Source organism: Melitaea cinxia, chromosome 17, assembly GCF_905220565.1.
Source record: "Melitaea cinxia chromosome 17, ilMelCinx1.1, whole genome shotgun sequence".
NCBI classification, from domain to species: Eukaryota; Metazoa; Arthropoda; class Insecta; order Lepidoptera; family Nymphalidae; genus Melitaea; species Melitaea cinxia.
Window position 1 is genome coordinate 12,289,346 of NC_059410.1, and position 26,228 is coordinate 12,315,573.

The 26,228-nt window shown below is 32.7% G+C and overlaps 1 protein-coding gene across 2 annotated transcripts in view; it reads right to left on the minus strand.

Annotated features, from left to right (window-relative positions):
* Positions 1 to 410: 410 nt before the first annotated feature.
* LOC123661893 (1-acylglycerol-3-phosphate O-acyltransferase ABHD5) overlaps positions 411 to 26,228 on the minus strand; it is a 37,412-nt gene continuing 11,594 nt past the window's right edge. The window contains exons 3-8 of one of the 2 annotated variants that reach the window (XM_045596828.1): positions 24,184 to 24,390; positions 21,159 to 21,333; positions 10,734 to 11,006; positions 9,108 to 9,294; positions 1,571 to 1,744; positions 411 to 1,537 (exon numbers count right to left, since the gene is read on the minus strand). In XM_045596828.1, the coding sequence (XP_045452784.1) occupies positions 1,595 to 1,744; positions 9,108 to 9,294; positions 10,734 to 11,006; positions 21,159 to 21,333; positions 24,184 to 24,390 (992 nt within the window). In that variant the 3' untranslated portion in view covers positions 411 to 1,537; positions 1,571 to 1,594. Of the gene's footprint in view, positions 1,745 to 9,107; positions 9,295 to 10,733; positions 11,007 to 21,158; positions 21,334 to 24,183; positions 24,391 to 26,228 lie in introns of both variants that reach the window. The other variant, XM_045596829.1, reaches the window with a different exon arrangement.

Consider the following 26,228-nt stretch of genomic DNA (forward strand, 5'->3'; position numbering starts at 1 on the left):
TCGCGCCATGCTGAGAGACTTATATCTCCACATGTTTTTTTTTCAATAAATGTCGAATCATGCCATTAGTTAACGTCCCCGAATTTCGACCGTCCTCGTCCCCTGCAGCCCAAACCAAACACATTGATTTCGGCCAACATGTGGCCAATATTGTCCGACCATATCAAGTCGTGTACGACAGTAAGTCATAAATAGGTATTTAAATTAAGAAAAAAATCTCTGAATTTGACTTTAGAAGAGTAACTTTTCCATAAATTATGCTTTACATTGAAATAACCAAAATAACAAAATATTAATTATTGAAGGTCTATAAGCCAAATAATGCCGTTTTTTTTTAAGTTAAAATAATAAATTATAAGTAAATAAATTTTGTTTAAGAAGATCAAAAAATTAAAAAAAGAAACAAAAAATAAAATTTATAAACAAGTTTTTATTAGTTAATTAATTATACAAGATCAAGAAGTCAAACAATTTTATTCCAGTCGGAAATAAGGCACATTTATACTTCAAAACCTCGATATTAGGAGGCTCTCTCGCGTCTATATCAAAAATCATAACGTTAGAATTTGAAACTTTAAAACTTCATACTATATATTAAGGCTATATACTTATCACAGTATCAAGTTTTTAAATAAAAAGCTTTAGATTCTAACAGAAAAAACAGAGAAAAGCTGTTTAATATTTTAATATGATTTCAAAGGTACAATAAATATACAAAACGCATAAATATGTTAAATAAATTAACTTAATATAGGTACAGGTTATACGTATAAAATCTTAAGCTCCCCAACAATATTAATGTACAAATAAAATACTTATAAACCCTTACTTTTGCAATTTAAAACTAAATTAACATACACTTATAAACTTATGTGAAGAATGTAAGATATAATAAAATCATTATATTTTTCAAGGATATGTAGCAAAAATTTAAAGGCACTGTTTTAATAACTTAGTTTTGTGTTTTCTTATTAAATTAATCAAACATTTTAGTCTATAACACCTCGATTTAACCGAAAACAGGATTAAGCATTTTTGAAGATAATTTTTTGACTTTAGTATTCTAAGGCCTATTTTACCAGTTGTGGTTAGCGCTATTCAACGGATGGTGATATCCAACACATAAAAGCTTTTGATGTGTTATCCCTTTTCACCATCGAATTCCACTATATTTATGTGATATTTTTATTCGCAAAATTAATCCAGAAGCTGTAATTTATTAATTGATCTGAAACAGGTCCTAATGGCTAATTTTACCTCTTGCTGTTAAAGTCTAATCGTAACTTATCTACAGGTAAACTTTATCCAGAACTGGTGAAACAGGCCCTTATACTTTTAAATTAAAAAAAAGTTTCGCTTTTGCGAGTCAATATATATAAACAATTTTTAATATTAAATAATATATATTTTTAAGTATATATACATATATAACAAGGAAATCCAAAACTTTTAAGCGACACGATTTTGATTAATACTGCTGTTGGCCACTGCTTATAAAGCGATATTCCCTTTACAATAGGCACATTTGTGATATTTCCTTATAAAAAAAAAATTGAAAACGTGCGCAGCCTTCACCTAATTTATCTTAACAATATCAAGAGGGTGTGGCGTTATCTGCATCTTTTTTGCTTTCGTTATTTTTTTGTCTCGGTTCGTTGTCCGCGCGGGTACAAGCTTCGAGTACAAATTTGTTGAATAATTCCGGTTTATCGAGGTAAACGTGGTGCCCGGCTCCATTTATTACCTGCAACAAAAAATATGCATTCTTGTTCGATTTTAGAGAACAAAGTGTAACTACCTGCAAAAGACAAAAGTTTTTGTGCATTATTTGCTCTTAGACAAGACCGGACATGGACCGTGATAATTTCTTGATTACTTTTAATTGAAGTGTAAAAAGATTTTTAACACCTTTTTTTTATGTTTACCATAGAAACAGACAGTTTGAATGGACATATTTAGTAAACCACCAAATTTTAACAAAGAAAAAGATATTACTATAGTCCGTCCGTTGAAGAAAAGAATTTCGTACAATGACCTTTTTGCCTACTGCCAGTGGTTCTCAAAATTTTTAAAGTAAAAATTATTATTTTTTTCTCTTAGCGCTTTCAAATAAAACCATCTTTAAAAAAAATACTTTCAATTTGTTATGTCTATGAACAAAAGGTTGACAATCTGTGAATACGGCGGTCACTGCACCTGTGTGAGCGCAACGGCATAAGTTTATACGCGAGCGACAAAGACAAAAGATGAGGGTCGATGTACGAAATTTTTCGTGTTCAGCGGCCGGACTTATAGTATATTATTAATAAATATTCTAGAAAGTTGCTATACAGATAAAAACTTTTTTGTACACAACTATACTGTACAAACTAAATAATAATAGGAATGATATTCTTTTTCTTAAGGGGCACACCTAGTGTGAAATTTTAAATAAATCTAATTTTGTTTTTTTTTTTTAATATTTCGATATATTTATATAACTTTAAAAATAACGCACTAAAATTTTAAATCGATATCACAAATAGTTTTTGAGTTACAGCCATTTAAAGAGTAGTAACGTCCGCATTAAAACCATTACAGAATAACATTGAGCTATTATTATTATGTACCTAGTACATTATACTTCAATGCAGAATAATGACGTTAATTTTGTGATGGACCCACCTCATGGATATTGTATTTTACAGTTAGTCTCAGTTTTTAGAGTAATTAGCAAATTAATGGTAAAAACAAAACTTGTCAAAAAGAAAGTACTTTTAATCAAGCAAGTCCAAGAGGCCTCGGCTTTAAAATGCTGTATGATTTTAATCCATTTATAATAGTGAAAACGAGTTTTTCTCGAAATAGCTTTTTTTTTCAAAATTGCTGCAATGATTACTCGGAGACAAATGATCCGATCACTATCAATTTCTCTGGATATTCTGTATATAGTTCTCCATACAATGACTTACCAGTTTTTTGATTAAAATCAAATTTTGGCAGGCCCAAAACGACCAACATTTGGGTAAAATTCAACTTTAATTTTTTTAAAAAAAAACGCCGCCATTTTGTTAATTTTTTTCGAACGCAGGTCATTGTACGGACAACATATTTTATTTAAACGAGATTTTTTTTAGGTTTCATCCACGGAGAAGACCGGAATCGCTGCAGAAGTGGAGGACCTTTTTTAGCGCCGTCGGATATCGCGTGTAACTCGAAAGAGATTTAATTTTTTTATTCAAAAATTTCACTGTGTATTTTTAAAAAATTATAAATATATTCTTATTAAATTTTAAAACTATTGATACAGTAGTTTTTTTTTTTTTGTTTAAATTCCCAAAAATCGCCTTTTTAAGGCCGTCACACTAGGTGTGCTCCTTAATACAGATTATAACCTAGCAAAGAACACATTACTTAACACAATTGGTACCATTTAAAGTGTACAAATCTATATTTATTTGAAATATTGATTATAATATTTCAATCGGAATTTATTTATAGCCAAATAAAATTGTAGTATCATAAGTTTTTATTAAGTTGTGTCGTATCGCATTATCGAACAGGTTAATAAAAACATTTAGAAACAAAAAATGATGTCCACATGTGGCGGATTGTATTTCCGACCGTTAGTAGTTTTTTTCAGATTAAGCAGCTTCACATTACTTGCCATTCCATTGTGACACAATGGAACACTGACATATTGTTATTCATTTCATTCATTTTGATAAATGGCGGTTCCATTCCACATCCTTTTCAAAAGATACCGCATATGGAATATTTTAACCAACTTCAATAGTATATAGTAACTATTTCATACTGTACATAAGTAGTAACTTTTTACATACTGTACGGATTTTGATGATACTTTTCATATTCGAAATCTGGTCATGTTGTTCATTTGAGCGAGATGTGATTAGCAGTTTTTGAGGTATCCCTAATAATGCTTATTTAATTGATTTCGACTTATTGGTAATGTTCTTATTTTATTACGTGTTGATACAAATCGAAGTCGGTTATCTTTTCGTTTAAGAATACACAATTATGTTCAATTTAAAATGCGCCAAGGCAATCATAACGCGTAGTAACGACCCGCGCCACGTGATTGGCTGGTTTAAATGGCGCGTCCTTTCGTACATAATAGTGATAAGAAAATTACATATTTACATTTTGATATATGTTTAAAAATTATTTTTCGAATATTGTATAATAATATCTTTAATAATTTCAACAATCGGATATGATGTATACAGTTCGATGTTTTATGAAATTTCTAAGAAATAATAATTAAAATCATACATTACCATACATACGAAAAATTTAAGTTAAAATGTAACATTAACAGGCGATCTTAAAAACCTAACTAAAATTGAAATACGCAAGATAGATCACAAACTGCTGTGACAGATGGCACATCGTCATCCCGCATAAATAGAGAACTGGGATTTCATCAATTTCCGTACACGCAAGAAAGGTAATTATTGTATATACCTATTTTAATATAACTTTATTCTGTTTATACATTTAGTCATATTTTTAACTATAACAACGTAAACAAAAAACATATTTATATTATTTATCATATTCTTATATCTAATATATAAAATTCTCGTGTCATGGTGTTAAACATTGAACTCCTCCGAAACGGCTCGACCGATTTTAATAAAATTTTGTGGGCATATCGGATAGGTCTGAGAATCGGCCAACATCTATTTTTCATACCCCTAAGGGGGGGGGGGGGGATTAAGCGGATTAATAACATATATGGCAAAGAAACGTTTGCGGGGTCAGCTAGTTAGAATATAATATCGTGTGTACTTTAGTATTATTACTTTAGAAACACAGTGTACTGTTAAACTGTTAATTGTTTTTGCTGCACTGTTTATCACATAAATTGTATTTTTTTCTGTAAATAAATAAATAAATTAATTAATTTAACTTCTAGTGTATATAAGTATGTATGTATACTTGTTAAAGTAGAAAATTTAATAATCACGTTCATTAAGAGAAATTTCAAATTCAGTAAATCTAGAAACCTAATAAAAATAGGTAAAAAAACTTTTTAAGTTAAACGGTTTTATGTTAAACATACATTGCAATGTTTAAGATAAATGTACTAAAAACCAAAAAATAATAAAATAGATACAGTCGTGGGAATTATAAACATATGCATAGACTAGACTAAAATAAAACCGTGGGGCACGTCAATTGTCTACAATCGTTGATTAAAATGTTTGTTTTGTAATGTTACACTATAATTAGGCAGTTATTCAACCGACAACGATGGACGTGTGATAAGTAGGGCTAGAATGTGGAAACAAGCTAGCAAGCTCGATTATAAGCGAGTTTTAGGGTTTCATAGTGGTGAGCGAGTAGTACTTTTATCATATGTTTTGTCGATTAAAGACAAACTACGAGCAGTGAAACGATTCCTCGCCAGCCAGCAGTGTGAATGTCCTACGATAAACTAGTTGAAACATCTCTTTTATTTACATGGAGTGTATAACTATTGGAATTTCCATGAGCAAGAAAATAGTAAGTAATTTCCTCACTGTCTGCGGGCCAACTGCCTATTTTAACGACGAATTAAACGATTCTTCTATCGCACATTAAGTCGATAATTTGTAGACAATTGACGTGCCCCACGGTTTTATTTTAGTCTAGTCTATGCATATGTTTATAATTCCCACGACTGTATCTATTTTATTATTTTTTGGTTTTTAGTACATTTATCTTAAACATTGCAATGTATGTTTAACATAAAACCGTTTAACTTAAAAAGTTTTTTTACCTATTTTTATTTTCTAGTTTTTAGTTTTTATTTCACATTCTGTTTAATTCATTTAGTGCTTCATTATTGCAAGGCCCATCTTAAATATTGAGGTTGTATAGTGCACTGTATTCTTCTTGTCAAGCCCTTTTATTTGATACCCATATTGGTGGGATTGATAAAAAATTGTTATCAGACATTTGGTAGCGGCGGCCAGCTTAGATTTCAATTTTGCATAGTAAATTGTATTCTACTTGTTGAGACCTTTCATTTGATACCCATGTTGATGGGATTGATAAAACCTAAGTTATCCGCCATTTTGTAGAGGCCGCCATCTTGGATTTTAATTTTATATAGTACATTGATTATACTGGTTGAGCACTTTCATTTGATACCCATATTGATGGGATCGATAAAACCTACGTTATCCGCCATTTTATAGCGGCCGCCATCTTGTATTTCAATTTTTTATAGTATATTGTATTCTGCTTGTTGAGCCCTTTCATTTGATACCCATATTGATGGGATTGATAAAACCTACGTTATCCGCCATTTTGTAGCGGCCGCCATCTTGGATTTCAATTTTTTATAGTATATTGTATTCTGCTTGTTGAGCCCTTTCATTTGATACCCATATTGATGGGATTAATAAAACATAAATTATCCGCCATTTTGTAGCGGCGGCCATCTTGAATTTATAATGATAATGAGTAAACATAATTGTATTGTCACCAAAATCCAAAGTGTATACAAAATTTCAGATTAATCGGTTGACAGGAAGAGGGTGAAATTTGAATTACTAAATTTGACCCAAGAATAAATAATAAAACAAACGGGGTGAGCTAAATAAAACCGTTTAAAAATATTTGTGCATTGCCCATTTATAACAGGTGTGTAGTGTATTAGCTCATTATAGCATATTATATTAGCGTATATACATACATATATCCTAAATGTAAGTGTAAATTACGTGAGTAACATATTAATAACGTAGTCTTACTAAAGCATTCGACATGGTTTGATTTCCATCATCATAATTATCATTGTTGTTATTATGTTAATAACCATGCTATATAAGCTAGCTTCACTCTATAAAAATCACGCGATATAAGTAACTAAGCCGATAAACATAATTAAATGAATATAAGTAGACAAGACAATTTTAAAGCAGCGCCATCTATGAGATTTTTCTGTAGATATGAAATGTAAAGAAGAAACGGGCAAATGAATGTTATCACATTACAAATATATGTTATTTTAAAAGGTATAATCGTAGGTATTTTGGTGCTGTATAGCGTTCACGCAGAAGACGTCGCGGGCAGCAGCTAGTATATAATAAAAGAAAAAACTACTGCAAATAAATAGCAATATGTATTACGCCACCCAAGGGCTATAATTGGTGGTTATTCGAGAAAACAGATGGCGCTGTACTCAAAAGCTATAAAATAACTACTTACTTAAATAATATCTGAGTTATGATAAATGTAAAATCATTATTTATTTAGGAATATAAAATATTTAGTGTTAATAAAGTGAAAATACACCGGAGGTACATTTTCACAAATAATAAGGTGTCTGTCTATCTATCTTTAACTTTACTTGGTGATTGTTATTTGTAGTGTTTTTATTTAAAAACGTATATATGATACTAAATTAGTACAGATAAAACGATATTATAAAATCAACTACAATTATAAATTTACAATATAGTAAATACTCATCTAAAGGTAGGTAAATATCTAAAGGCAATAGTGTGTAATAGTCTAAGATATGATGATGATAAGATGGCCATTCACCATAGAGATGCTGCCTTCATTGAGAATGTGCTCAAAATGTTGGAAAATGTAGTGGTGTGAAGACATCATTGTATTGTAAGTATAAATTGTGTGTAGATCAAAGTGTAATGTATCTAATATAAATAATAAAATTAAATGTAGTAGTATAGGTATAGGATAATGTAATTGTAATGATAGGGCTTTATAGATGTACTTAATAAGATAACATTAGTCATATAATCTATAATATAAAAATGAGTCGCTGAATGTGTTGCTAAGCGCAAAACTCGAGAACGGTTGGACCGATTTCGCTAATTCTTTTTTTAAAATATTCCTTGAAGTACGAGGATGGTTCTTACGGAGAGAAAAATTCAAAAAAAAAAAATTAAATTTCCTGAAAAAGTCTAAAAACAACACTTTTCTATACTCCCATACAAAAGATTTGTGATAATACTTAAAAGTCAATTTGAACTTTAATACCATACGATAAAGTTTGTGTTAGGCGATACGAAGTTCGCCGGGTCAGCTAGTATATTAATAAAAATTAAAAAAAAAGATAGTAAAATGGGTAAAAAGATTTCTAAGCACACACAAAAAAAGTACCTAACTACTAACAATAACATAGGTTAAGTGTACATTGTAAGTAGCAAATAAGTGTACATATATTTTAGCTAGAAAATAAGTGAACATACATATATTGTAGTTAGCAAATAAGTGTAAATATAATAAAAATAAAAACTATATAAAAAAAACAATATGTAGAATAGTCTTGATCAGTGGACTCGCGTCGACTTTTAGAAATTTTAAAACTAGTTATTAAGGTTTGTAGGATTCTAAAGTTGCAGTGAATTACCAATGCATGTGTAAACAAAAAAATGGAATAACGGCAAAAAAAAGCTCGGGCATTGTAAGCCTGTGGATATATCACTTAAAAAAAAAAGTCTAAGATACGAACTAGACATGATCTTCACCCCCCTGTTTTAAGGATGAAAACTATTTTATATTTATTATTAAACTATTTTATATTTATTATTAAACTATTTTATATTTATTATTAAACTATTTTATATTTATAAAAAAATCGCGAAAGGGTGGGTACTGAAAAATTCCTGGCCAGCTTATATTTAATTCAAAATTGAAAAATTTATTCTTATTTAAAAATGCACCTACAGGTTTAAAGAATCAATTTAATATCTACTGTCTCTAGTTCGGATCTCCTACTATAAGTGAATGTGGTAGTAACGTCTGACATCGTAGCTTCGAACGAAAAATACGTGACTAATTAGTCACGATGTCGATTTTAATAAATAAAAAAATACAGTTGAATTGAGAGCCTCCCTCTTTTTTTAACTCGGTTCATCATCATCATTACAGCCTATACAGTCCACTGCTGGACATAGGCCTCCACAAGTTTACGCCAAAAGTAACGTGAACTCGCGTGTTTTGCCCATAGTCACCACGCTGGGCAGGCGGGTTGGTGACCGGTGTAACTCGGTTAAAAATCGTAAACTGCTAATGAGATTTACCAAATTTCTTAGTCAAGAACTGAATTCTGCAATCTTTAAAACAACACTAATCTAGCTCACTTGTACGTAGGTGGGCGAAGCGGGGCGGTTTTCCTGAAGCAACTGTCCAGTGCTGTTGTCGACCCAGGAACGGGATCCGTAGAGCACGGTGATGGGTAGCGTGGGGTCCAGTTGGGACACCCTCTTCACCATGGGATTCTTGGCCCAACCGAACCCTTGCATCAGAGAGTGGAAAGCGCTTTCACCACTGGAAATTCATTAGCTAAATTACTTATTATTGAAGAGAAAATGGCAGTATTTGCATGCGAAGCGCGCGTCATCGTGGGGAAATTAGCCCAACCGAACCCTTGCATTGATGTGGCGGGCGCTTTCACAAATAGAAATTGATTAACTGAATGACTTCTTATTATTGACGAAATAACGACATCCTTGCCATTGTAAACTAAATACTTAGGTTATGAAAAAAAAAAAGATGTGATATTGAATCCAAATATACATTTTAACTGTCACTTATTTTAGGATTTTTTAGTTTATAATGATGGATTAATGAACAAAAATAAAACAACTGGCCATAGTGCAAGAGTTCATACTCAACTACTATATAATATACATTAATCATATCTAAACCAGGCACCAACCTGGGCACCTGCGAAGTGTACTGGTATATGCACTCTGTTATGTCCGCATTTGGCACATCGGTGAGGTACTAGTAAACGCTTTAAACAAAGAATCTCCTTTTTATGAATTCGGTACCAAATGCGAGATATCTGGGCGGATCGTATTGACCAGCCACTAGGTGAGGTGTTTAAACGTTATATTAACCTGACAGCAGTGTTGGGCATTAATCAATTAAATTGTCAATTATCTTGTTAATTGACTAAAAAAGTAATTGCAATTAAATTAATTACAATTAAATTAGTTACAATTAATCTTTTAATTGCACCTTGCAATTAAATTAATTTGATTAACGTATGTCAATTGTAACTCACAATTAAAATAATTGCAATTAACTTTTTTAGTTGTTTTATGAAACAATTTAAACTAACAATTAACTTTATGTATCAAAACTAAATTAGTAAAAGATTTAGGAAAATTAAGCGGTAAGTCGCGATACTATACATATACTATACACTATATACACAATACACAATATATATATACTATATATTGTGTATTGTGTATATAGTGTATCTACTCCGGGTATTAATATATATATATATATATATATATATATATATATATATATATATTAATACCCGGAGCCACAGCAGCATACAGCAGTATTTTTTAATTGTTAGTTTTAATTAAAATTCACAAAACAATTGAAAATTAGTTAATTGTTAATTGTAGTAAAGCACAATTAATAATTAATTAATTGTTAATGGTTACTACTACAGTTAACAATTAAATAATTGTTAATTGTAATTTTCCACAATTACAATTGATCAATTGTTAATTGTTGTGGTTACATTTACCAATTAATCAATTGTTAATCTTTAATTGTTGTTGCAATTAAAATTGGCCCAACACTGCCTGAGAGTCTGCGAGTTACACTAGTATATGTACTCCGGTATGACAGTCTCCGCGTCTAGCGCATAGGTGAGGTACTTGCGCGGCATATCTGGGCGGGTCTTATTGTTGTTATAAAGTTCACTTGATAATTATGCGATCAAATGTAATACTAACCTGGGGGTCTGCGAGTTACACTGGTATATGTACTCCGGTATGACGGTTTCTGCGTCGGACACGTAGGAGAGGTACTTGCGCGAGATGTCGGGGCGGGTCTTACTGACCAACCACTTGCCGGCCGGGCCCGCGGCGCGGACGGCCCATAGAGGGTTAAAAGGCTGGACGGCGGTAGCGATGGCCCGGACCCACAGCGGCATCTTGTGCTTCTCGTACACGTTCGAGGGTTTCTCCGCAAAGCCCCACGGATCAGCCAGTATTAAGTGACGTACTCTGGTGAAGAAATGTAACTTTATTATCTAGATGCGTCCCGCGCTTTCAGCCGCGTTAATTTAAGGAAAAAATGTACTACGAAATTATATGGGTTAATAATAGCCTCCCTCGGTAAACAGACTTTTCAACACAAAAATAATTTCTCAATTCGAACCAGTAGTTCCTAAAAAAACTGACATGTCTTGAGGAGGAAATAGTCGACTACGAAATACTGTTTTGGTCAAAAATTATCTACCTAAAATGATCTCAGCTGCTGTTGTCCCTTTCTTGCCGTTTCTGGGATAGGTCTGGGGGAGGGAAGGGTCAAATAAAACAGTGATGGTGTCAGATAAGATAGGTCAAGGTTTTGACTCCTTGCTTAATAAAAATATAAAGAATGTATTGAATTTCTGTTCACCTGGTGCCAGCTATGAATATCAAATAAAAAAAAAAATAATTCAATTGAACTAGATGCAAATTTTGTGGTTATTTTGCTGCACGATGACAGTTTGGCAATAAAAAAATCTGACTTAATTAAAGATATGGAAATTTTAATACAGATACAAAACAAAAACAAAAAAATGATTAAATGATAGAGATTAAATACATTACCTTATTCATATGCATTCACAGATGAACAGAATAACTATATATACACATTGAATTTGTATTTGTATAACCTAACTCGTTGGCATAGTAACCTCACACTGTTTGATATAAATAAATTCAACTCTAGATTTAAATTAACAAAGTATGTAATGTACTTGTTTTTAAAATATAAAAAGCAAATAGCAGACTTATTTACATATAATATAATAATTGTAAAACAAATTCTAATTTAAATAATATCTCTATTGATTTTAAAAAAGCTAATTTAAACTAACAAAACAGACAAAACATAAGCCCTGTTGCATAAATATAATTCATCAAAATATACAGGGCATAGGTAGCAAGGAGCATGAAATAGAATTATTATCTGATATTTATAAAATTCATATATTTTGTATATACTGAACATTGGCTGAAAAGTTATGAAATATTTAATATTCCAAATTTTAGTTTGTCAAGTTCGTTCGTTAGAGAGAATGTTATTCGCGGAGGTTCACTAATATTGGTGCGTAATGATATAGCTCATAAATCCCGTACAGATATTGCAGCACTTTCTGTCGAGCGAACTGTAAAGTTGTCTTGTGTAGAATTACAGCGTTACATTATACTTTGCATGTACCGGCCCCCCGAAGGTGATTTAACGGTATTTGAGACAGTAATGGAAGACACTGTACTGTGTGGCTACGGTACTAAAGAATATAGCCACATCCTCTCTTCCCGTGGGTGTCGTAAGAGGCGACTAAGGGATAACACAGTTCTGCTACCACCTTGGAACTTAAAAAGTCGACCGGTGGCGGGATAACCATCCAACTGCTGGCTTTGAAATACACAGGCCGAAGACGGGCAGCAGCGTCTTCGGTGCGACAAAGCCAGCCCTGCGGTCACCAACCCGCCTGCCCAGCGTGGTGACTATGGGCAAAACAGATGAGTTCACGTTATTTTTGGCGTAAACTTGTGGAGGCCTATGTCCAGCAGTGGACATTATAGGCTGTAATGATGATTTTTTTTTTTTTTTTTTTTATTAACAAAAACCATTTAACAAATTTGTAATACAACTAAGTCTAACAAACTATATAAACAGAAATGTATCATTACAAATTCAACATCAATGGTTACAATTAGATATAATAATATAAAATATTTGTGAAACCTGCAAGTGCGACTGAGGACCCATTAAATAAAATTAAATAAGTTATAATGTACCACGTTATATAAGTTTACTATAATTATATATACATATACTATTTAAATAATAATAAATATATAATAAAATGAGTCAAGTTATTATGTCTACATATATGTAAGTTTACTATAATTATATATACATATACATACATATATATTTATATACACAATTTGAAATTACAAAGTAGGGTATTGATAGTATTACACATAAATTTAAGTAAAATAGGAAAATTATTATAGAAGAATGCCTCATCTTACAGTGTTACATTCTTATTAAATGTTCATTACTGCTTTATGACCCATGCTAAATGATCAGTGTCAACTTTCTAAAAGGATATTAATTACTTTTTTTTTATAACGACTAGTACTGTTCGCAAATATATCTGCGGAGTATAGAATTCTATAATAAGTTTCAAGCATGCGATATAATGATGATGATGATGATGATGACTAGAAGACACACTTAAGAAGTTGTTTAAAAGCTCTAAATATGTTTTAGTGATTTTAATGTAGACATATTAAAGGACACAATGATTAGAAGTAGATTAATTAATTTGTTTAACTCTTTTAATTTAATACACAGATATTGTGAACCAACTCGAGTCACTAAGACATCATCCACTTCTACAGATAACGTATTTAGTAATATTGAAATTGACAATAAATCTGTTATCACTGTTTTAACTTCCGATCACTGCGGTCAAAAATTCTCTCTTAATGAGAAAATTAACATAAATTCTCGAAGAATTACATGTAGACCAATAACGGTAAAGAGAACGAATTGTTTTAGGGATATTGTAGCGCAAAAAATATGTAAAGTAGATATGATGGCACAGGATCCAGATGTAATCTATAATTCAGTTTTCAAATTAATTTTAGATGAATTCTATAAGATTTTTAAACTTAAAACTTTCGATATAAATGTAAACTTAAAATTTAGTGAACGGGCCTCTGAAGGTATTTATAAGAGTAGAAATAGGTTGTATGAACTGTACAGTATGAAGTAATGGAAGCAGGAGACTAGATTTTTGAATTATGTAAAAGAATATTCTAAAACTTTTAAAGCTGTTTGTATGGCTGCTAAATCAAAATATATCAAAGATAAAATTATTAATTCTGATGAGAAAATTAAATGCACATGGAATATAATTAATAGTATCTGTGGGAAACGTAATAATCAAACTATACCAATTGAATTAAATATAAATGGTGCTGTTGTAAGCTCGGATGACAAGTTGGCTAAGTTCTTTGAAACCTTTTTCGATAAAAATACCCACTGACTTAACTTCTCGACTGAATTCATCTTCAACTGATTCTACCCAACTTCTTAAAACTAACGTAAGCAAATGTAATATGTATTTTTCATTCTCGCGAGTTGATTCTTTAGATATTATAAAAGCTTTTAAGAGTCTTAATATTAAAAAAACAAATGATCTGTGGGGCATTTCAGTTAAATTAATTAGTTCTATCATTGATGACCTCGCTCCGTACTTAGCTTTAACTTTTAACAATGCCATTAAAGTGGGGTCTTTTCCAGATTTGCTAAAATGTAGTAAAGTTTTACCACTTTTTAAAAAGGGAAGTCGAAGTGATCCCATTAATTATAGACCCATTTCAATCCTACCGTCCTTAAGAAAAACATTTGAAAAAATTATGCTAAATCGACTTCTTTTCCATTTTAAAGTTAATGGAATTTTTCACAGTGAACAATATGGTTTCATTAGAGTTCGCTGTACGACAGATGCTGGTGTGGCACTTCTCAAACATATATTTGACACTTGGGAGAGATCACAAAATGCTATTGGTATATTTTGTGACCTATCAAAGGCATTCGATTGCGTAGACCACGGGATCTTATTAAGTAAACTTGAGTATTACGGCGTTAACGGTAAAGCTCTTCATCTAATTGCTTCATATCTATCCAATAGAATTCAACACGTATCAATAAACGGAACGAAGTCTTCTGGATCTGTGCTAAAAATGGGCGTTCCACGGGGGTCGATTCTGGGTCCATTTCTTTTTTTAATAATAATATAATAAATATTACATATAATATTTGTGATACAGCGTTATTTGCAGATGACACTTCTCTAATATTTAAAGTTGATAGGAAAAAAGTAAATTATGATGACGTGAACGCTTCTTTGTTGCGAATTCAAGATTGGTTTAAAATAAACAACTTGGTTTTGAACGCCAAAAAAACCAAGTGCGTTGTGTTTTCGTTACCTAATGTTAAGCATCCAAATTATAATTTTATAATAAATAACGAGAGGCTTATTGTCAATGATACTACAGTTTCTTAGGGATACATTTGGACTCAAAACTTCAGTGGAATTCCCATTTGTCATCCTTGAATGGTAGACTCAGCTCCGCAGCATTCGCAGTTAGAAAAGTACGACAACTGACCGACGTTGCAACTGCACGCTTAATATATTTTAGCTATTTCCATTGTGTTATGTCTTACGGCCTGTTACTGTGGGGTAATGCTGCAGATATTGAGACTACATTTATCTTTCAAAAAAGGGCTATTCGCGGCATTTACGATCTTGGAGCTCGAGTCTCCCTACGGGATGTTTTCCAAAAGGTGGATATATTAACGATCGCGTCGCAGTATATTTATAACAAAATTATGTATATTCGCCAAAATATTCATTGTTTTGAAATAAATAGTAATAATCGCATTGTAAACACGAGAAGGAATAACAAAATTGTAACTCCAAGTTTCCGACTACGAAAAGTAAACGTTTCCTTTCTGGGTCACGGTATTCGCATGTATAATAAAATACCACAAACGATTTTGGAATTGTCTCAAGATAAATTTAAAGTTTTTATTAATAAAATAATAATAGATAAAGCTTATTACTCGGTGCACGATTACATTGTTGATAAAGATGTATGGACTTAGTGACGCTGTATTTCATGCAACATGTTTCTAATTTTGTACTAAAACACAGTTTATATATATTTTTTTTAAAAGAGTAACTGCGGAGTTTCTTGCCGATTCTTCTCTGCAGAATCTACATTCCGAATCGGTGGTAGCTTCACTTTTACAAAAATAATAATTTATTTTTAAAGTTTTAATTTGTAAAATGACGATTCGAAAGTGCTCTTCGCCTATTTGAATAAAGCTATTTTTGATTTTGAAAGAAATACGTATATGCCAGCGAAGTGATGCCTCATAGTCGATAATTATATCGATACACTAGTGATGTAATTTTTAGTCGATATTTTCTAAAATTCGTATTAACAAAATCAAATAATTTCTCTTTTCATAACTACAATAAAACCGCGGATTGGATTTGGATGCGGTTTTCATTGTAACACTGTGCAAACCCGGGCTAATGAAGGGTTTAGCTAACAAATGATAATTATGGAAAATAATTATGTTGTTTGTTTTTGGTATCAAATTAAAGGGCTCAATGCAAGGATTTCAAAAAAGTATATCATGATTATTATTACCGTAATACTAATAAAAAATACAATAAGAAAGTTTAAAAAATTAGGACTCTGCTCTTTCCCATGCCTATGCAAGCAGGCTGCGAGCCGCGCTTCTTCCTTGCCTACTAGGCGAAAATCAACTTTGGGGTTTACTCTTTCTAAATTTTTTTTTTTTTTCTTATCAAATTCGGAATACTCTGTAAAAAGTTACGCATAGTCAAACATAAAAAAATATATAGGTACGTGGCGACTTTAGAATCTTCTCTGTTTATTTTCGTCGGAAAAAAATTACTTAATTGTTATCTTAACCCTTTAACCGCCATGTCATAATTCGCGTGAAGTGCCTGTAGCGCCAGCAACTTTTAGGTACAATTTTGCATACAATACAATACACTTTATTATACACCAAAAGAGAGATAATACATATAGATTTAAAAAGAGTATCATAAGGTACAAAGGGCGGCCTTATCGCTGAAAAGCGATCTCTTCCAGGCAACCTGGGGGCAGAGGAGATGGTATTGTGTCGGTGTAGGTATACAGATTATGACATAAACGTTTGAATATATTTACTTATTTGCATACATACATACACACATACATAAGCTCATAGTGTTGTAAAATATAGTTATCGATAAACAAAGTAATGAAATAAATAAAAATTACAAAATTTTAATCAAAGGTTTAATTTCTTTATTGCCGCACATAAATTAATCTTCAAACATACGTTAATCAGTCTTTAAACATATTTAATCAGTCTTGATTGTTATTTCTTTATAAAAATAAAAATTAATACTCTGGAGATGGACACGGGCTTAAAGTCTCTTGATTTTGTGTTAAGTCTCTTGCAACGAGCATTACGCATTAAAATGATGTTCACAATTATACCTACACCTATGACAGAAATGGAAAAAAATAACCTATAGATTTAATATCACTCTCCGCTGAATTGCCACTACTACAAATAGCATTGTTTTGGCGGCTTATTGGATTTTGAATAAAAAAAATATTTATTACCTACACTTATACATTTCACAATAATATTTTATCTAATTTTATAATTTATACACCTATTACAATGAAACATTCACAAAACGCATGTCTGTAGGTACCTATCACTTCACTGGCGGCGCGGCGTCGGAGCATTCATGTCATGACATGATTAATATTGAGTAACGTAGGTATAACTCGTGTTCTTGCCGTTTGTGTGAAGATAGAATAGATAAGATTACCGTTTCTCACTGCACAATAAATTTAAATAAAACAATTTAATAAAAGATATAATTACCTCTTCATCAATATCAAAATCTTCGTCTGACTCTGACACAAATTCGTTATCGTCATCACCTTCTAGAATTCGTATAATCAGCAGTCGTCATGGTAAATTTCAATTTTAAAAACACAAATGTAAAACTTACTAATTCACTACTATATCACAAAAAACACGCGCAACACTAATGTAAAAAACCATACGGTTGTGACGTCATGGACGGTCGTGTTTATCCCACGCAGGTGCTGGCTATACTGGCGAAAAAGGACTCAGTCTAGGGATGGGAATTAGCATTTATAGTTGTATCGGAAATAAGTAAATCGCTAATTTCTTACAAAATATAGATTCACACAGAGCAAAAACAACACGTTAACGTTATTAAATAGAATTACATACTTAATGTACTTTTTTTTATTCAATAACTTGGTATTTAATATAATATTTTTGTTTATGAATATTCTATATATTATAAATTATAACATTATGTCTCATCACTACTGTCGGATAAATACGACATAGTCGTTGGAAGTCAATACACTTTCTCCGGGATAATATTAGTAAATTTACCTCAATTGAAATAATTAAATACTAAATCTTTCACTGTTTAAGCTTCTCGACTTAGGATTTCTTTAGACGTGTAAATTGCTTTCTATTTTTAGCAGACTTTCAAAAAAGGAGGAGGTTCTCAATTTGACGGTATTTTTATTTTTGTAAGTTACTTCAGAACTTTTGACTGGGTGGACCGATTTCGACATTTTTTTTAATCGAAAGGTGGTGTATGTCATTTGGCCCCATTTAAATTTATTTGAGATCTAACAACTACTTTTCGAGTAATATCTAATGATGTGTTTTCACTTGACTATTTTTTCGTTGTACGTTGTATTATACCGCAAAACTTTTTACTGAGTATCCGATTTTGATGATTTTTAATTCAATCGAAAGCTAATGTTTATCAAGTGGTCATATTTAAATTGCATGGAGATCTGACTACAACTTTTTGAGCAATCTTTGATAGCGCGTATTTACTTGACTATTTTTTCGTCTGCCTACGTTGTATTACTTATCAATGTAATTGAAGTCGGTTTTTTTTCGTTTGCGAGCAAACACAATTATTAAAAAGGCTGTCAGGAAGCATTTTCTTGATATTATATATGTATGTATTTATATGTATATGTGTTTAAGTAAATCAATTCATACGCTTTTGTCACAATTTGTACACCTACACCGACAAAATACCATCTCCTCTGCCCCCAAGTTGCCAGAAAGAGATCGCTATTCAGTGATAAAGCCGCTCTTTGAACCGTATAATAGTTTGTTAAAATCAATCTGATGTGTATTATTTCTGTTTTGGTGTACAATAAAGTGTATTGTTATGTCATTTTATGTTAATCAACCATTATTTTAAAAAATTGAATCGATTACGTAATTTGCCCAACTAAAAAGTAAGCAGAGTCACGGGAGTACGAAGCAGAACATATTCAATAAAACAAGCTAAATTCACAAAAAAAGCTAAACGCTATGTGTAGTCAATTTTCGAGACATGATCTTCCTAATTTGTTAGCAGATATAGCGCGAGAAGTTCGCGAGAGAATGTGATTGAGTGAGACAGGACGACGGTGCCCCCGCTCACTATTCACGTCAAGTCACTGAATTTTTAAACGAAACATACCCAAATAAATTTCCGGATTCGAATTCTTTAGATTATTTTTTATGGGGTTACTTCAAAGAAGCAATTTACGAGAAAAATATTCATTATTTATGCTGAAATAGTAAAAACAATGAAAAACAACGTAGAAGTTTACGAAGAAACTTTATGAGAAGGTGTTGTTTGTATTAGCAAGAGAAAGGTATTTTGAGCATTTACTGTAACAAAAAAATGTTTAATAAAAGGGTTTTTACAAAAATCGTATTTTTATTTTCTCCTGAAAATATACTATGATATTGAATAAAATAAGAAAATAAAATTTATTCTACACAATTATACCTTTTTTGTAATAAGTATGAGATGTAGATGTTTTTAAAATAAAGTTTCACAGGGTTACCATACATTTTTTACAACAGCTTTGTTCAAACTTCAGTTTGTAAACTTTTTAACGTAAAATTTGTTTTTATTTTTTTTTTGGCCTAATTTTCTTGTTGTTGTTAATTATGGTTGAGTAGGTATGATTTTAATTAGGAAGACTTATGTATTCTTAACTACCTTAAACAAAAAATAACAATAAAATAAAAAACAGCATGGTAAAATTTAATATTTAGCTAACGTGGATGATATTTTCACCACATTTTGAAAACAAAGCATAACTCAATAAGTACAAAGCCTAGAACTATAAATTTTAGTATTTTTGTTAGATAACATATCTCACAACCCACCATAAACCGTTGGTCCACTACTTACGGGACACTTGTATAAAAATTTCGTGTTAAGATGTATGTGGGCGATAAACTCCGAAATTACTCAACCAATTTTTGTCAAATTTGTTAGCACCTGTAATCTGGTCCACCTTGGGAGATAAGGTAGTTTTTATCTCAATTAGACCCGGTAGTTGACGCTGCTATCGGTATGTAAAGCCGAAACTACTGAACCAATTTTTATCAAATTTTGTAAGCGTCTGTAAATTGGTCCGATTTGGGAGGATAGGGTAGTTTTTATCTGAACTAGACCCGGTAGGTGGCGCTGTTATCAGTATGTAAATAATCAAATTTAGTAGCTGTTTTCCGGGCAGGATAAAGTTTGCCGGGTATAATTAAATATTAAAAAATTTATATCGACGCCCCCGGGGAATAAATTGGTAATAGAAAGGATAAATTTTACAGGACGAGCAAAAAACAGTTTTTCTGTTATATCGCGTGTCCTAATTGTATTATATTTCAGCATTTTTTACGGAACATGTAGCTATAAAAATAAATTACGTGTACTTTTAAAGTCATTGACAAAAAGAGTGTAATACTGATTTTTATTTTGAGTGTATACTAAGTAACGGCACATAACCATTTTATTCCCGTGAAATTGTAATGTAATGAAAACTATTTGCATACAATAGTATCAAATGAATACATCACTTAAAATTGGTAAGAAAATTTGTAAGTCATGTTTATGTGATATCGTATCGACAATTAAGCTAATAATCAAGTAGTAATGTACGTTTACCGACCAACAATTGCCGAACACATTTCGATAACGTGTGTTACGGAAATTAGTTATCCATGTTTTTTTACGTGAATAAAATGTTATAACGGCTTACCAGCTTATTGAGACAAATGTTCGTTCAATATTATATGACTACGATATTATTATGGGTTATAATTGTGATATTATTTCCGGAGAATAAAAATAGACAATGCAGATATCAGAACTCATAAATTAAATAATTACGCCACCTACTGCAATAAGCAAAGCATCATTCCTTTTTATACTACAAAGTTTCTCGCAGTTGGACGCCAGCAACAACAGAAGCTTTGACATACACGCTGTCGACCCTACCCCGAACATCTCAAGTGCTCTAACGACCTCACTCACCACAGCATCACAACACTTATTGAGAGCAGTGTACCCTGTGATCTGTAGATTGAGTTACTTCCACAGCCATGTTGTCCAAATTTTGAACAAGATATTTCCTGCTGTGAAATAATGAAATAGTTACAGCAAACATTGCTTTCCTTTTTTAATAACGTACCTATCGGGATACTTGAGTGCATATGCAGTAGCGATGTACCCTCCGAGGCTGTGTCCCAGTAGTATGAACTCGTCTACTTTGACTTCTCGACGCCACTGCTCCACTGACTCTACCCACTGAGCCTCTACTTTCTCAGCTTCCGAAGCAAACTTCGGACGAGAGCTACGGCCGAACCCTAGAATAAAAAAAAAAAACATTTATACAATAAATATGAAATGCTTGTGTTAAATGATACGCTTATTTAAATTGTATTTAGAATGTTTTTTTATTTATCAGAATTTTTCGTTAGGAAGGGTAAAATATAAATAATTGTGTATAATATCATCACTAACGGCCGAACCCAATATTCAATCTATCTCTGGTTATGTCCTACTAGAGACAGAAATATCTATCTATCATTCATTTTACTGACCCAATAAACTTGTCGACGATAGGCAATCCTATCCTTCAAAGCTGTCTATCGACGAGAGGGAGGATAGCTTACTAGAGATAACAGTTCGTATGAAAATGACAGTGTAAGCGTCCCAATAATAATAGAGTTCTATCTGTCAGTAGCGTTGGTTATCTTTAGTAACAACAATATCCGATCTATAGTTTTCGGGGGATAACTAAGATTTATTAATTGAAAAAGTATTTTCTTTGTTTAAAATAAAATTAATTTCGAGTGAAAAATAATGGCAGACTCAAGTTCAAGTAGCAGTTCAAGTGATATTGCTCTTTTGCAACAATTAATTGAATAAAAATAATAAGTTTCTTGTGAAATAATACTTACTTTACTCATCTTGTGAATAAAACAAAAAATTTGGTGAATGATTGTATAATTTGCAATGATTTGTATAATTTGAATTTTGATTTGTAAAAAAAAAAATACAAACGAAACGACGATTCAATAAAGCGTAATGGCGTCGTAGCGTCTTTTCGTGTCGTGTTAAAACGTTCCGTTACTAGATTTACCATGGATTCCATATTACAATAATATCATTTTATTATAAATTAAAAAGTCTATGTAAAAATTAATTTGTCCATATTTTTATAAAACAAGATTACTTTAATATGAATAAAATTTGTATGACAAATTTAAATACTACAAAACATCTGTGTAACATAACTGAGGCCGTCTGTAACGCTGCGTATACTGGAATGTAAGGAAGAGCTCAGGTAGCCGGTCTATCTACAGCTAACTGGAGATAGTAGTCCCCTATGCGAATTATTGGGACAACTACAAAGGATAGATAGTTAGTTATTAGCAGTCGATGATAACTACCTATCTCTATCTTTAGATTGAATATTGGGTTCGGCCGTAAGAGGACATCCATTAATTAGAGAGCTCAGAATTGGGGAGGGGGTCCAATGAAATTTCACCAAATCTCATTTAAACCGAGGGAGGGGGGGGGGGGGGGGGGGGTAATCGAAACTCTCACATCAACTTCAAAAAAATATAAAATTTTACAGATATTAAAAAAAAATATTTTGAGTGTTCATTATTTTGCCCGCTAAAATATATCTCATGGCTATTAAAATCATTTAGTTTTTGCTTTGAATATTATTTAAGTTAGATAAACTAGCTATAGTATACCGGAACAGTTTATTATTTCCCGTCAATCTCATGTAGGGGAGTCAAATTGACAAATAAAGCAAAAATAGTATGAATAAACTGAATCTGTATCCCACTGCTAGACAAACAGCTCCTACATATACCTACATGTTACTTACACGTTACCTACATCAGTACATATCATGCTGTGATGTGAATAATATTTTATTTTAAAAAATCATTTTTTTTTACAATTACTTAAAATTATTGTTTAATTAACTTTTTTACTTACATACTGTTAAAATTTGAGTTTGATTACTTACCTGATGAATGTACTGATTTTGCAGTCGGATCTTACACTATAAGTACTCAATATTTCCGCCAAAAATATATCTACGTGTCATCATCGTCATCATCGTCATCATTTGACTAATGATCCCTCATCACTAAAAGGTTAAGAACCACTAGTATAGGAGAAGGGTTGGAGTTTAATCCGCCACGCTGCTTTGACCCAGCTTTGATTGGCAGAAAATAATCGCTATTATGAGTCTATGATAATAACTGAGACCAATGACGTAACGTGGTCGGCGAAACACAGTCGGGAAACCAACAAGGACATGAATCGAAACTAGAAACTAATATTTGGACGAATACAAATAACTGCCCAAAACGGGAATCGAACTTACTAGAAGAACTAACTTCTAACGTGATTATACAACAATGGGTGAAATGAAATCATTTATTTTGCAATAATACACACACAAAAAAAAACTGTTTTTGTAAAGTCATGGTAGCAAAATCAATATACAATTTTGAAACTGCTAACTTTTAGGATTATGTACATAATGAATTGTCAATATCACTGCAAAGTTACATCTATTCTAATATTATAAAGAGGTAAACTTTCTAACTTTGTTTGTTCGTAGGAGGTAATATTTGCAAATACTGATCCGATCATGAAAATTCTTTCACTATCAAAAACCTACATTATTCAGGAGTGATATAAGCTATATGTTTTTGTTATTGAACAAAAAAAAAAATCAGTGGATAATAATAGTATATGTAAATCAAGTCGGAGAAATGCGAGCGAGATGAAAACTTTATTTATTATATTTGCATCACAAAAATAATAATTAACGTCCAACGAAGTGGGCAAGGATCGGTTAGTTTTAAATATAAATATACATATATATGTGTATATATATATATATATATATATATATATATATATATATATATATATATATATATATATATATATATATACATAAATGAAAATGAAGAGAAAACTCAAGAACGGGTGGATCAATTTGACTATTTTTTTAAAAGTTGTTTTACGCTCTGTAGAAGTTTCTTATGGAATAAATAGTCAAGAAAGTTGTACGGAAAACTGGAAATTTTTAGAAAACTTTTATTCAAACTTCACGTGTTTTACTATTCGCAAGATAAGGACTACGTCTGTCGGGTCAGCTTTTAATTCAATATAAATACCTAATAAGTCGATGGCATACACTGGCCGTGTGGCTGCAAAGGCGTCTAGGTTGGGACACCATAGAGCGACGCCAGCGCCCATCCCATGCAGCATCAGTAAGGGCGTCTTCTCGGCCTCGTCGTTGAGGGAGATGGTCCATATCTTGTCACACTGGCCCACCACTGACCCCACGTCCACGTAGAAACGCTTGTACGCCGTCTTTACACCTGGAATATGATAACGTTTTCAATGTTATTCAGTTGGTGTAAGCTTAGTAATATTAATCATATTAATGAAATAGACGAAATCAATCTTATCTCAGTCATCATTGGCTTTAGTCCGTCTATTGCTGACGATTTAGACAGTGTCAGACAGATACTGTGTCACATAGAACGCTCTTCAGGAAAACGCAGAGTTCCCTAAGCTCTGCGCCACCCTCTCGAACTCACTGGCTAGGCCCACAGGAACGACGAGTCGATACGTGTGGAGCCAGTTCGGCTGCAGGAGTCTTTCGCATTTTAGAGCTATGGCACGAATGCTTGACGGAGACCCCATTCCGGGTTACAAATGAAGTTTTCCTTTTCCAGGACCCTAATGATTTTGAGCCAGGTTTTATCCCTCAGTCGCCTTTTACGACCCCCACGGAAAGAAAGGGGGGTGGTGCTATTTTATTAGATAATATATTATAAATGGGTTGCCTAAAATAATCCTGGACTGAGTAATTTTAATTATTAAAAAAATTGAAAATTGCAACATCAAGATCATAAGAAAATTTAATTTGACTTGATACTATGAAACCAGAGGGTGGGGCCACTAGATATCTGTCCGATAACTGGTTGGAACCGCTACGGGTAAGCGACCCCGGACTGCTCTAGCTGCTAGTGTCACACACCCCTTCCCGTGATCCGTGGCACTGGTATCCGTAACCCCAGATCCTTCTCTCCCATAAATCCTTCTCACCTATCCTTCTTCTTAGCTCGAATTCCCAAGGAGGGTTGATGTCAGGCAGGCGGCCGGTCGTAAAATATACATGCCAAATCATTATGTGACAACATGAGTTTGGGAATTGAAGTATGCGATAATGTTAGGGCGTACCCCGCAGGCGACGCGCAGATGCAGCACCCAGCGTCTGTGGGAAATGGACAAGGGTTGCTGCACCAGGGACGGGGGCAGCGTAAGAGGCGAGTCCAGGAGGTGAACTTGAGGATTGCGAGTTGGAATGTGGGTACGATGACTGGGAGAGGACGAGAGCTAGCAGATGTTTTGGAAAGGAGACGGATAAATATAGCATGCTTGCAGGAGACGAAGTGGAAGGGACAGAGAGCAAGAGAAATTGGGGCGGGTTATAAGTTTTATTATTGCGGCTGCGATGGGAAAAGAAATGGCGTAGGTATAGTGTTAGATAGAGAGCTTAAGAAAAAGGTGACGGATGTGAATAGAGTGAATGATAGAGTTATTGTAGTAAGACTGTTGATGGAAGACTCGGTTTTAAATGTAGTTAGTGTGTATGCGCCGCAAACTGGATGCGATGACAGTATGAAAGAAAGGTTTTGGGAGGATTTTGATGCGGTTATAATGAGAATACCAGAATGTGAGGAAATATACATTGGAGGAGATTTTAATGGACATGTAGGAAGGATGAATGACGGGTATGAAAGAGTACATGGGGGCCGAGGTCACGGAGTCAGGAACCGAGACGGTGAAGCTCTACTGGAAGCAGCCTTGGCCTTTGACTTAGCAATAGCCAACACATTCTACCAAAAACGGGAACAACACCTTGTCACATACCGTAGTGGTCTACACTCTACCCAAATTGACTACATTCTTTTAAGAAGAAACAGGCTAAAATCGGCCAAGGACTGCAAGGTAATACCGAGTGAGAGTCTTGTCTCCCAGCATAGGCTACTGCTCCTGGATTTAACTCTGAGAGTTCAGAGTTTAAATAAGAGCCCGAAGCCCCCAGTTAGAACGAAGTGGTACAGACTGGATGATAGGAAGATGGCTGCAGAATTCCGGGAAAGAGTGATTGGTAAACTGATAGAGATGGGAGATATGGTGGGGATGG